The sequence below is a fragment of the Aythya marila genome (genome assembly GCF_965140915.1).
Source record: "Aythya marila genome assembly, chromosome: 7".
NCBI lineage: Eukaryota > Metazoa > Chordata > Aves > Anseriformes > Anatidae > Aythya > Aythya marila.
Window position 1 is genome coordinate 16,941,290 of NC_139048.1, and position 13,609 is coordinate 16,954,898.

General features: G+C 39.0%; 1 protein-coding gene across 3 annotated transcripts in view; it reads right to left on the reverse strand.

Annotated features, from left to right (window-relative positions):
• Positions 1-99: 99 nt before the first annotated feature.
• TBC1D12 (TBC1 domain family member 12) overlaps positions 100-13,609 on the reverse strand; it is a 45,064-nt gene continuing 31,554 nt past the window's right edge. For 2 of the 3 annotated variants that reach the window (XM_082764566.1, XM_082764567.1), the window contains 9 exons: positions 10,215-10,332; positions 9,787-9,893; positions 9,114-9,194; positions 7,608-7,702; positions 6,840-6,911; positions 5,068-5,196; positions 4,641-4,750; positions 2,658-2,916; positions 100-1,777 (listed from right to left, as the gene is read on the reverse strand). In XM_082764566.1, the coding sequence (XP_082620692.1) occupies positions 1,709-1,777; positions 2,658-2,916; positions 4,641-4,750; positions 5,068-5,196; positions 6,840-6,911; positions 7,608-7,702; positions 9,114-9,194; positions 9,787-9,893; positions 10,215-10,332 (1,040 nt within the window). In that variant the 3' untranslated portion in view covers positions 100-1,708. Of the gene's footprint in view, positions 1,778-2,657; positions 2,917-4,366; positions 4,521-4,640; positions 4,751-5,067; positions 5,197-6,839; positions 6,912-7,607; positions 7,703-9,113; positions 9,195-9,786; positions 9,894-10,214; positions 10,333-13,609 lie in introns of those variants that run through there. The other variant, XR_014317891.1, reaches the window with a different exon arrangement.

Genomic DNA, 13,609 nt, shown 5'->3' on the forward strand with positions numbered 1-13,609 from the left:
AGGAAATACGGCACGGAGGCTCCACTTACTCAAAGGTAACAGATAATAAAGTAGTAATAATAAAAGTCCTGTGATAATAAAAAAAAACGACAGCGCACGTCTGGTGTAAGTTTTATTTACACAGGAAGTGTTACTAGTGGTCTTAAAGGAAGGCTTGATCCTTCTATTTACAGTTATATACAGATTTATACTTGAAAAGTAAGAAAACTGTACAAGATAACACAAAAATATAAGACAAATTGGATCCAATTAAAGTAGTGAATACATAAGTTAAGAAAAAATCTGACATTTAAGTTGCAAAGTGTAATGTTATGAGTAGTATATATGTAGTTTTAAACCAGATAGCAATGTAAATTACACCACACTAAATCTTTACCCCAATTATGTAGACTCTGCTTCTGAACACCAGACAACCAAAAGCCTCCTGCTCTTAAAAATACATAAAATGGTAATTTCAACTTGATTTCCACATAGGGACCAATTACAAAACCCACATATAAGGAATTTATTTACATTAAATATTAGCAAAAATGGACCAAAAGAGTGCAAGTGCTCCTCACCTGCAGTGCTATCCATTTTAGGTTTCCAACCCCTACAATCAAAAGTTGTTGTACAGTATCTTTGAGAAAAGGAAGTGTTGCAAACAGCCGCTGTGACACATACAATATGACATTTTTCACAGCTAAAAAGATGTTAAAGAACTAAGTATCACTAAACCATATGCTTTTGGGATTTCAGTATTGCACACTAACAAGAGAGTTTCAAAAAACTATTGTCTGCATTATTCTGAAGTGTTAAAAGTGGATGCTCCTTTGACAATACAAAGTCTGCAAATAGCTTTGTCAGTTTCTAGTGTTTACCATTACATATATCATAGTTGGAAATGGCTCAACAAAATAAAACTTCTGGTGGCAAAACCCTTTCACAGAATACCCACTCCATTTTTAAGAAGCTGCACAACCAATACACCAGAACAAATGCTTAACACCACTCATTTTGAAAGCTATACACTCTGAAAATAGTAGCCCTGATCTTACCGCTGTTTAAAATGCACAATTTTTGCTCTAACAGGTTTGGGCACAATACTTCCACAGTTCCTGAGTTAATTACATTTGCCCAGACTGAAGAATGAAGCTGCAACTTAAAAAAAAAAAAAACACAAATAAGACAATACCCCTTCCCAAGTTTTAACCATCTTGCACATAAATATACCAAACCACCTTATTTGGTCCTCAGTACTTTTAAGTAGTTAATTTTGGAGGTATTTGTGCCAAAGCATTTGGTTTGGATAGCAGTTTTGGGGCTTTAAGATTTAGCATTTCCCTCACTTCCCCCCTGACCAAAGTGCCTTTGTGGTATTTGTAAAAAAAGTTATGCCTCAAAATTTTTTGTTTTAAGTACCAACAGAAGTTATTACAAATGTTTATTGCATTGAGCTGATTCTTTTAAAGTATTAAATATGAACTCCCCCACTTCTCAGTTTCATGTTTTAGTATTCTGCATGAAAACAAATCTTCCCATGAAATAAGCTAATACTGGCAAAAGGGTGAAGATTTCATCAGTTCATTACTCCACTGAGAGCTGTATCATTTTTCCTCTCACTTTTCACACTCTTTTCTACAGTGGTTTTCCACACAGAAATGATGTGAAAACTCCTCTGTCACGAAGTGGTTTTCCACATTTTCAGTTGACCTCAACATTACAACGATTAGCTTTTCAGTGCTGGGCTATGGTTCTTGTCCCCTTCTTTGTTGTCCTTCATCAGTGAGGCAAACACCTGGAAATGCAAGTTATTTAATGAATATAAAAAAGCTAGTCTTACAAAGAATAATTTTAACCACCACAATATTAGCATGGAAACTTATTTTTAAAATGAGACTAGGAAATGAAGTCAATTACCTCTAATCCTTAAATTCAAAAGTTTTTCCTCCCTCTTTGGAAACACACCGTAATAAAAATGATCAGGAAAAACTGATTTCATGGATATGGGAAGATACAGTGAGGTACAGCATTCCCAAGTCCTCCTTTACTTCCTAGCTATTCCTCACAACTGTTTGCATCCAGAGTTGAGCCAAGAACACAAGCCAATTCTTCTGCCAAACTGTCTACTTTGCTCTTCTACTTTAGTGTGGGTTTTGTCAGCAGCAGCTCCAGTCATTTGTAATACAGGTATTTTCCACCAAAGCTAGGAAGAATTCCAGTACAATGGATGGAAGTGGGAAGATTTTAAAAAGGTCCTAACAAAAACTGTATGGAAGAGATTTTTTATTTATTTTTTTTCAAATGGGTCTTATTGCAATTCACTTTAGACTACATCAGGGGCAGTTTCAGATAAAATTTGGTTTAAACATTTATCTGGCATACTGTTTTGTATTAAAAGTTACAGATTCTTCAGCAACTACTTTAATGCTCTCAAACATATAGTGCTTAATTTGTTTTCCGAGAGGGGAAGAACAAATAATTCTCAATAATAAAAGCCTGAGATTCTCCTTAAATACAAAGCAATATGCATCTCCCATCAGAGGTAAGTCTAAAACTAAGTTCCACATGAACAGCATTACCCACTGCTCTTAAGTCTGACATGCAGAGTCACTTAGAAGTGCCCCATGGGCTGACATGAGCCCATGAGTTTTGATATACGTATCAAAGAAACTCACCTGTGCCCATTTTTTGTTACTATTCTGCATCTGAATAGCTGCAATACAGCTAAAAAGCTTTTCTGATGTAATATCTTCTGGAAGTTTTGTTAGAAACTGCGCTATATGAATAAAGTCCATCTGTAGGAGAATATCTTCATATAATCGAAGGATTCCTAACCCTGTCCTAAACAAAAATTCTTCCCCATCTCTACAGAAAACATCCCAGACACGACAGGCCAGATCAAGTGGTAATGACTTGCTGTAGAGTGTAAAAATCCTACAATTGAGAAAAAAGGGACAGTTATAAATTTAACCTGTTTCAGAAACATGAAAATAAAACCTCCTTTAAATCAGTTTATTAATAAAGAACAACCAAATGATGAGTTACTTCATGTGTTCTTATTATCCACATTTCAAAGATACCTAAGTCTCCAGTTTTTCAAGTCAGAATTCTTATTCTGAAACCCACCTCTTCTCATGCTACAGGGAGTTCTCCATTACAAAGCTGCATCCTTTAGAAAGCTCTAGCTTACGACATCTAGTTACAAACATGCTTATACTCAAATGGTGTGTCACATACAAATAAGAATTTAAAACAAAATTTATGTGCAGACCTTGACCTTTCCCGTTATTTAATTCATACAGATTAACAGCTCTGTTCATTTTTTTTAAACTAAAGCTAGAAATCACCTCAGTAAAAGACCACATCCCACTGACAGGAATTCAGCGACTCTACTTGGGATATATTTTGAATTTATATTCATGTTAAAACTCACTAAAATGTAAAGACAGTCACTATTTTTTTTTTAGTATCGAAGTCCAATTGTGTTTTTTTTTTTTATTGATAAGTTTATTTTAAGAATGCATTCATTACACTTGGGCAGAGCATCCAGTCTGCTGTATGCACCATATTGTAAAATCCCACTTATAAGTTTGTTCCTGTGATCCAAAGCACATATTCTGTTTTGCCTTTATTTCTAGTGGGAAGTGGGTCAAGAACTGCAGAACACCACCACCAGCTACCACAACCTCTTCTACTCTCCCTTCATAAGAGGAAGCTCTCACTGCCTCAAGGCCATTTTCAGAACATGGTCAGGAATAAGAATCTTTATTTCTCACAGATAATCAGAGGCAGAGTATTTTAGGATTTTGCAGAGCAGCACTATTTCTAGACCATACATGTATATACACCTCTTATCTATCTGAACTGTGCTGCAGCACACTCCTGGCTCACTGCAGTTATTGTATAAACTGCTTCTGCTGAGACTTACTGCTTACTGATAAGCTGCATCTTCTAGCAGAAGTTCCTCATTCTCAAGTACTTGGATGACATGCAATTTCTGTATTTAATTCTATCCAATTCAACACTATTAGAAATTTCTAACATATAATAATCCTATATGAACCAGATACTTATGCACACACACTTAGGAAGAGACACTCAGTATCTGGCAACACCACACACACTTCAATGATGCCTGAGTTATTGGCTTCCATTACATGCACATACCATTGTTCAGTACTCTGCTTTAGGGCATTCATTACTTAAAAAATGTTCACTGTATTCCCAAGTTTATCCTTTCCTGTACCAGGTCCTGTATGTCATCCCTCCTCTGCTTTGAAATTTATATTCCTATACTTTCACTTTATGCTTATTTCATCAAGTCACAATCAGTCATTGCCAGCTATGACGTCCTCTCCTCTAATGTTATGCATACCTGACTTACCTGCAACAACAATAAAAGCCCACAAGATTCTTGTGTCACATTTTCTGTCTGAATAGATGTCACTCCTAATCCCAGAGTCTATAAAGTTTGAATCCTGATAGAGGAACTGCAGCTGCACAAAACAGTTCATCTGGATTTCAGGAGACCTAGAAAGCTGAGGTACGCAAACATCTAACAAATGCTTTTCTTATGCTGTATTGCTGAAAAAAGCTATAGCAAAATTTAAAGTGTTCCCACAGTTGTAAGATTCAGTTGCTACTTTCTCTGAACTCACCAGTCTATCAAATATATGTCTGGAGTAAGACTGTATGATTTGAAATGAAGAAACAATTTGGGAAGATTTTCTTCAAAGAATACTTCAAAGGCTGCAAAGTATTTCAACATCTGTAGAGATAGTAAAGCACCACATAAGCAGTCATTACAAGAAAGCCGAGTCATAAAATAACACAAATCCCACCAAGACGTGAGGATCTCAATACAGCAAAACATGACTTCTTAGGATAAGTACAACAATTAAGCAGTTCTAGAGGAAAAGTCAAAATAGGATAATGTGCTCTACAGATTAGTATCTGGTATTCTTGGTTTTGTAACTGCAGGTTAAAATTCTCCATTATTCAATAGGACAAAAGGAAGTCAATAAATCAAATATGCTTCAAAACAAAAGAATGCTGAGGTTCAAAACCAGAAAACTATGTGCATACCATGCTGTGGTCCACACGGAAAAAGGCCAGCTGGCATGGCTTGTTTAGAAGGTTAGCAAAGGCAATGAAAGCATCTGCCTCTTCCAGATTGAGAATGAGCACAGCAGCAATGAAGGACATCCCTTGTACCTTCAAGTGGGAAAAGCATCAGGCAAATATAAGTGAGTAAGCTCAGTCCATCTTTGGAAGTGCAAGTATTTTACATTCTGCGATACATCAAACACCGTAATGTAACACGTCCAAATGAGCAGAAACAACATGGATAAATTATCTTTATACATGCAATCAGTTAGATTTCAACAAGAAAATTGAATGTGTTTATTCAGATGCAGGCTTCAGGTGCTTGATGGAAATTCTGGGTGGTCTCATGATTACAAGTCCTCAGGGACTTGGAATACAAGAAAATTAAAACCACACAGGTTGGACACATAAGAGACAACTTGGCTTTAAGTTCATTGTTCTGCTATGGGAAAAGCAGACAAGGAAAAACCTCGCATATGGGTCAGTTTAGACCCAGGCAGATATGTTGGAATTGAGACAAAATTCTGTTTCTGAACAGTCAATACATATCTTCCCATAGGCCAAACAGTATTTGTTCACAAACATAAAACTACTTTTAAGTGGTTAGCTACAAGTTTTCACATTTCTCTGATTACTTTCTCTCAAAAAACACTTCAGTCTGCAGTAAGTAAAGATTATTCTTGTAGTTGTTAAGTGATGATCTGAATATTCATTATACTAGAAATAATTCTACCAATTTCAGCTGCAATTATGATTATTCTGCTGTTTCTAGGCATTTATGCTGCCTGCTCCTTATTTTGAAAAAGGCACTTAATATTTTAAACAACTAGGGAAGAAAGCATTGATATACATCAAAAACAGCTAGCAGCTATCTATTTTTTGTGATATGGACAGGTGCAGAAATAAGATTACATTAAACTTACTATCATATTAACATTAAAAAAGAGAAGTATGATCAGAAACATCCAAGCTAGCTGTAATTGTTGTATTACACTTTGTTGTATTTCACTTTTCCTAAGTGAAAGAGAAGATCTATCCATCAAAAGTTACTTAATTGCCTTTTAAAACTCCACCCTGGGAACAAGCAGTCTCAATCTGCAGAGGTTGTAATCTCATTTAAAGAGTATGATCTCCAAAAATGATGTCACAGATGACAAACTCAGAGCTAAAAGCATTCAAACATGAAAAGCCAATTAGATACTGATGTCCTAAGCATGTCTGACATGGAAGATAACACACCCTGCACTAAATAATGTTGTTGTATGGATCAGACTCTCTTAAATTCTTCAGCTAAAAGGCAATTACAACTTGTGAAAAGTGTTCCTAGGAACCCTCTGAAACAAGAAAAAAGCATCTGTTATTTTAGCTGCTTCTGTAAACCAACACCACTTTTTTCTGCTGGCAGTTTTTTTTTTTTTCCTTTAGATACTCTTGGTTTGTCAGAGCTAGAATGCTTAGTGAACAAAATCAGTTTTAAAAATTTCCTGTGCAAGCCAAATAGTATACTTGTCCATAACATCCAATACATTTTCAGCTGTTTAAATAACTGAGAATTACAATCATTGTAACTACTGTGAAATGAGTAAGTGCCAAGGTTTGTTGTTTTGTTGTTTTTTTTTTTTTGTTTTTTTTTTTTGTTTGTTTTTTTGAAGAACTAGTAGTATGGAGTTTAGAGAATCTACTTATCTAATATATAAACATATGACATTTTAAGCGTATGTGATATGCTATATTTTACAATAAATACTTACATATCCCACATCTGGTCTGTAACATGTATATGCTCCTAGAACACTATGCAGGAGATCATGATAGGGACCACCCTAATTCAAGGTGAAGAAAGAAAAAACTTCATGTTATAAACAAATAGGTAGGTAGTGAGCTAGCACATTACAATAAAAGTGAGCCATGAGATTATTGCTTTGTTCACATGTAGAATAACACCAGTTTTTACTCTAAGCATTACCTTGTATGCTTGAGAGTTTAAAGGAAAAGCAACAAACTAACTATTCAGTATGAAATGGATACCTGGTATGCATACAGTTGGCTTTGCCTTTTGAGACAGTGGATGTTTTAATTCTTATTAATGCAAGTTACCATAATACAATAACGCAAGTTATATACATACACATGTATATAAAATATCTGTATAAAAATCAAAGCCTGAAAACGTATACTAACATGCATCAGGATTTCTTTAGCTGTGAGAATATTCACATATTGGCATGTAAGTCATTTCATAAACAGTAATAGGAACTGCATGCAGTTTTCCAGGAGAAAAAGCCTTATAGTCCTTAATTTACAAGCATTTACAAAATCACATCCTACTTTAATCTCAAAAAACACATGACTATTTGCTGTTGTATGTGGGGAAAAAAAAACAAGTAACTTCACTTCTGTTGTTTTACACAAACAGCTTCTGAAAAATTTTCTTAGCTACCCAGGTTACTTTTTTTTTTTTTTTCATTTAACTATGCAGAAGTTCTAAGTTGCTATAACTAGAGTTACAGAACTCTCACCTTCTGGAAAATATACAGGGATGGAAATGTGCGTGATATATCCAACTTAATTAGCTCCAGGCTAGCCTCACGATCAGCAACAGATGCACCTGCATCTGCAAGCAAAACCAACAGTCATTAAAATTGACAGGCAATTCTACAGACTTCAGAATAAAGCTGCCATGTTATATGAAAATTTTCAGGGTCTGAGGAAAAAAGTTATTTAGCTTTATTCTTGGAACTACTTCCACAGTGCTAAGTTAGCTCTCTTCTCAAGAGCTACATTAAATAGCCTCCACTGATACCTGGTATATGCCATCAGGTCCAAGAAGCAAGGGAAACAATCAGTAATTCTTTTCTCTATCCACTCATTCTTTTTCAAGTCATACAGCTTGAAACCATTCAGACTTAAAACCAACAGGTTCTTCTACTTCTAAAACACTACACAGGCCCAGATCACCACTATATTTCACTAGAATTTGACTCTGCCCAGCCCAGTCCTGAAAACGTTTTCTTCCCTATCTTCTACCGTGGCCTCAGTTCCCAAGTCTGGTCAAGAACATGGAACAAGAGCACTGTTGTTGATCCAAACATGATCCAGCAAGACCTCAATTCTCAGATTTTTCATTCCTAACTGGCTCATTTCAACCAACAGCATTGAAATATGGTCTGTACACTAGTAATAAAAAAGATGAATTGCATCATCATCTCAAGAAGCCAGCACTACACCTACAAAGTCAAGCATTTTTTAAAAAGAGTACTTGTTGCATAACAATGGTATTTTCTCGCCCAAAAGAGAGACCATCTCCAAAAATATGTATTTCATAGGAGGTAGCACTGCCAGTATCACATAAGTCAGCATTAAAAAAAGCTGTTAACTGCGTGAGAAGTTACTACATGTGACAAGGATCTATCCATCATTAAAAACTCATCGGTGATGCTATTTTTAACAGAAAAAAACCTACAGGAGATAGTAATACTCCACTGATAGAACTCCATTGTAAATACAAATGTGCTAAAAGGCTCATTAAATAGGTTTGGGAGGAAAGGCCATCTGGGCAGCCTATGTAGGACCAAAAAACTATAATAAAATATACACTCATCACCTTTCAGTTCCACAGTGAAAATGGAGAATTATTTTCTTCTTTCCCAAAACTGTGGAAGGGAAACCAACATAAATAATCTAAGCAGAGATAACCAATAGCACATGATGTAATTTAGTTTTATTTCTTCCTTTTGTGTTTCATCTAAAATTTTTGTAGGTGTAGTCTTAGAACTTCAGGACTTCAGAGAAACATTCATTTGAAAGTCAAGTAGCATGTGCAATACTTTAATGCACCTTTATTGATACAGAAAATACTGTTACGATCCTCACTGACTTGTTATTAAATGACAAATATTTAAGTAATGAATAACCCAGATGACTTTTAACAAGTATTCCTAGGGCTACAATTGCAGCTAATCTCATGAGATTTAATGTGTTAGTAAAAATAAATAGGGAGCTGTCTAGCATTCAGAAGATCTCACCTTCTACGTCATTCTCAGAACTTGTCTCACTGAAGCTTTTCCATCGTTCCTTAGCTCTAGATAAGAAAATTTCATAGAGTTCTACAAGAAAACAGAACAGAAACAAGAGAAGTAAGGAAAAGCACCCCTGAAAGACAAAAGCATGCTAGGTATTTTGGTTTTGTTTTTCTTGCTTTATTTCTTCTTACCATGGCCGGGGGGGATGTTGGATTTATTTTGCTTGGTTACTACTAACCACTGGAATGGTTTTTTAGTATGCATTCTATCACGCTTTCTTCTGTGGTGAACATTCCAATTACAGGAGGAAAATCATGTCTTAAAATCATCCAGATTTTTACTTCATGAATGTGTTAGAACAATTCCAGTTCAAACTGGAATTTCATTGGTTATGAAATAAAGCAATTTCCCTTTCTACTCCACCTCCCAAGAAAGTACAATTACAAATTCTCAATTTTAAACATCAAGATTAAATTGGGGTGGGGATCTGCACCTTAACTTTAGTCTTATAAGACTAAAATGTTTTTATAAGCATATTTTAAACCTTAATTCCAAAATTTACAAGGCTATGATTGTCTAATTACAAATATATTAAAATACCTGCTTCTAAGCAAATACATCCTAAATTTCAACCAACAAATTTTTTCACTAATACATATAATCTGTTAAGGCATACCAGGAGTGATATTTAACTCGTTTCCCACAGCTAGACTCCAAACCTTCCCACGTACACTTGGTGGTAATCCCTGCCACCACAGCTCTCGAACTCTTCGGGTAGCACGCCTAGAATAGGGATGCAGGAGGGGAGAGGGAAAAGCAAGCATATATTACACATCTTATTTTATGAGATTACTGGGCAACTTACAAGCAAAATAACATACTATTTCCCAAAATAAAATTTAGGGGTATCTGCTTATGTTAAATCCCCATTAGAAAAACAAAAATTTAAGCTCCCAAAAAGCACATTTTGTGTTGCTCTGTAATTACCTCTTACTAAAAAGAATTTCTTGACAAAACAGAAATGAAAAGGAAAGTAAAGTTCCTTGGGTACCAGAGAAGAAACAAGCTACACTTGCCTCATTTACACAACAAAACTTCACTTACATGCCTTCCCAGTTAGGTAGTATTTCATTGACCCAAATCACCATAGCACTAGCAATGTTTTCTTCTTGCTTAAAACGCTCTCTCATTATTTTTTTCCTTTTATGTGCTTCTTTAATTTCTGTGAAGCAAAACATCAAAAAATCTGTTAGTATACATAAATTATTAGATAAATCATTTAAATTATCCAATTATTTTGATTGTGTGTGAAAGATCAAGGGTAAACTACAGTTGCATGTGAACTATCCAGCACTGTTTCTGGTAACTGTACGTAAATACAAAAGTAATTTTATAGAAAAGCTAGGCATTATAAAAATCAGTGAAATAAAAACATAACGGTTATTGCATGTTCCACTCTAAAAAAAAAAAAAAATGATTACAAAAAGCGATACAGCTAGAAGAGATGTGGAACTCTAATATATTTCTATATCACAGAATCGTCTAGGTTGGAAGAGACCTCAAAATCGAGTCCAACCTCTGAACTAACACTAACAAGTCCTCCACTAAACCATATCACTAAAGTTCAACATCTAAACATCTTTTAAAGACCTCCAGGGATGGTGACTCCACCACTTCCCTGGGCAGCCCATTCCAATGCCTCACAACCCTCTCAGTAAAGAAGTTCTTCCTAATATCCAACCTAAAACACCCCTGGCGCAACTTTAGCCCATTCCCCCTTGTCCTGTCACCAGGCACATGGGAGAATAGACCAACCCCCACCTCGCTACAGCCTCCTTTAATGTACTTATAAAGACTGATAAGGCCACCCCGAGCCTTCTTTTCTCCAGGCTGAACAAACCCAGCTCCCTCAGCCGCTCCTCGCAGGACTTGTTCTCCAGACCCCTCACCAGCTTCGTCGCCCTTCTCTGGGCTCTTTCAAGCATCTCGATGTCCTTCTTGTAGCGAGGGGCCCAAAACTGAACACAGTACTCGATGTGCGGCCTCACCAGAGCCGAGTACAGGGGGACAATCACTTCCCTAGACCTGCTGGCCACACTGCTTCTTATACAAGCCAGGATACTGTTGGCCTTCTTGGCCACCTGAGAAACACTTCTGGCTCATATTCAGCCAACTATCCACCAATACACTCAGGTCCTTCTCTGCCTGGCAGCTTTCCAACCGCTCATCTCCCAGCCTGTAGCTCTGCTTGGGGTTATTGCGCCCCAGGTGCAGGACCCGGCACTTGGCCTTGTTGAACTTCATAACTTGAGACCAATGGCCTCAGCCCATCGGTCCAGCCTATCCAGATCCTCCTGCAGAGCCTTCCTACCCTCAAGTAGATCGACACACGCACCTAACTTGGTGTCATCTGCGATCTCACTGAGGGTGCCCTCGATCCCCTCATCCAGACCATCGATAAAGATATTAAAGAGGACCGGCCCCAGTACCAAGCCCTGGGGAACGCCACCAGTGACCGGCCTCCAACTGCATTTGACTCCATTCACCACAACTCTTTGGGCCCAGCTATCCAGCCAGTTTTTAAGCAAACGAAGTGTATGCCAGTCCAAGCCACGAGCAGACATTTTCTTGAGGAGAAAGCCGTGGGAAACAGTGTCAAAAGCCTTGCTGAAATCAAGGTAGACCACATCCACAGCCTTTCCCTCATCCACCAAGCGCATCACTTTGTCATAGAAGGAGATCAGGTTCGTCAAGCAGGACTCGCCTTTCATAAACCCATGCTGACTGGGCCTGATTGCCTGCTTGCCCTTCAAGTGCCAAGTGATGACTCTCAAGATAATCTGCCCCATGAGTTTCCCTGGCACTGAGGTCAAACTGACAGGCCTACAGTTTCCCAGGAGTGCCCTCCGGCCCTTCTTGTAGATGGAGGTCACATTTGCTAGCCGCCAGTCAACTGGGACCTCCCCCAATATTCAGGACTGCTGATAAATGATGGTAAGCAGCTTGGCCAGCTCCTCCGCCAGATCTCGCAGTATCCTCAGGTGGATCCCATCTGGCCCCATCGACTTGCGCACATCCAAGTGCTGTAGCAAGTCACCAACCATTTCCTCATGGATAGTGAGGGCCACATTCTGCTCCCCATCCCCTTCCACCAGTTCAGGGTACTGGGTTTCCAAAGAGAAACTGGTTTTGCCGCTAAAGACTGAGGCAAAGAAGCCATTAAGCACCTCCACCTTTTCCTCATCTTTTGTAAACCACCCCCCCCCCCGCATCCAGTAAAGAATGGAGATTCTCCTTAATCCTCCATTTTGCACTGATGTATTTGTGAAAAAAATTTTTGTTGTCTTTGACAGCAATAGCCAGACTGAGCTCCAGATGAGCTTTGGCCTTTCTAGTTTTGTCCCTGCACTGACTCACAACATCCTTATAGTCCTCCCAAGCAGTCCGCCCTCTTTTCCAAAGATTGTAAACCCTCTTTTTCCTCCTAAGCTCAAGCCACAATTCTCTGCTCAGCCAGGCCGGTCTTCTTCCCCGCCGGCTCGTCTTTGGGCACGTGGGGACAGACCACTCCCGCGCCATTAAGATTTCCTTCTTGAAGAGCACCCAGCCTTCCTGGACTCCTCTGCCCTTCAGAACTGCCTCCCAAGGGACTCTGCTAACCAGTGTCCTCAACAGTTCAAAGCCGGCCCACCAGAAGTCCAATACAGCAGTTTTACTGGTCCCCTTCCTGGCTTCTCCAAGAATGGAGAACTCTACAATTTCATGGTCACTCTGCCCAAGACAGTTTCCAACCACCATATCTCCCACCAGTCCTTCTCTGTTTGTGAAGAGAAGGTCTAGCGGGGCACCTGCCCTGGTAGGCTCACTAACCAGCTGCGTCAAGAAGCTATCTTCCACGCTCTCCAGAAACCTCCTAGACTGCTTTCTCTGGGCTGTGTTGTTCTCGTGGGGGACACCCTGCCATCCTCCCTGCCACCGTAGGGATGGACAAAAAGGCCGACAAATAGGTCCCTCTGTTCCCCTGAGAAGGGAGTCGCCCACAACAATCACCCTTCTTTCTGTCCTGGTGGAGGCAGTCCTGAGGCGTGGAGTCAACTTCCTCACCCTAGGCATCCTCCTGGGTAGACTTCCTACCTCTTCCTCAGCTACCAGTCTCTCAAGCTCCAGGGCCTCAAACCTGTTGCGTAAAGGGAACCTGGGAAGGTTGGGCCGGTACGCGGGGGAGGGCATCGCCTGCAATGTCAAGCAGGGACCTGTTTCCATTCCTCCTCAACTCCTAGGTCCCCTCCCTCTGCCCGAAAGCAGCAGGGCAGGGGGTCCACCCCTATCTGGGGTGTCTCACCCCGGTACCTGTCCTTCAGGCCACTCAGGGAGTTGCTCCACAAGTCTATCTCCCGCTCACACTCCCTGATATCCCTCAGCCTCTCGACCGCCTCCTTGAGTTCTGCCATGAGGCGGACCAGGTCGTCCACCTGCTCACACCTCACGCACACAGTCTC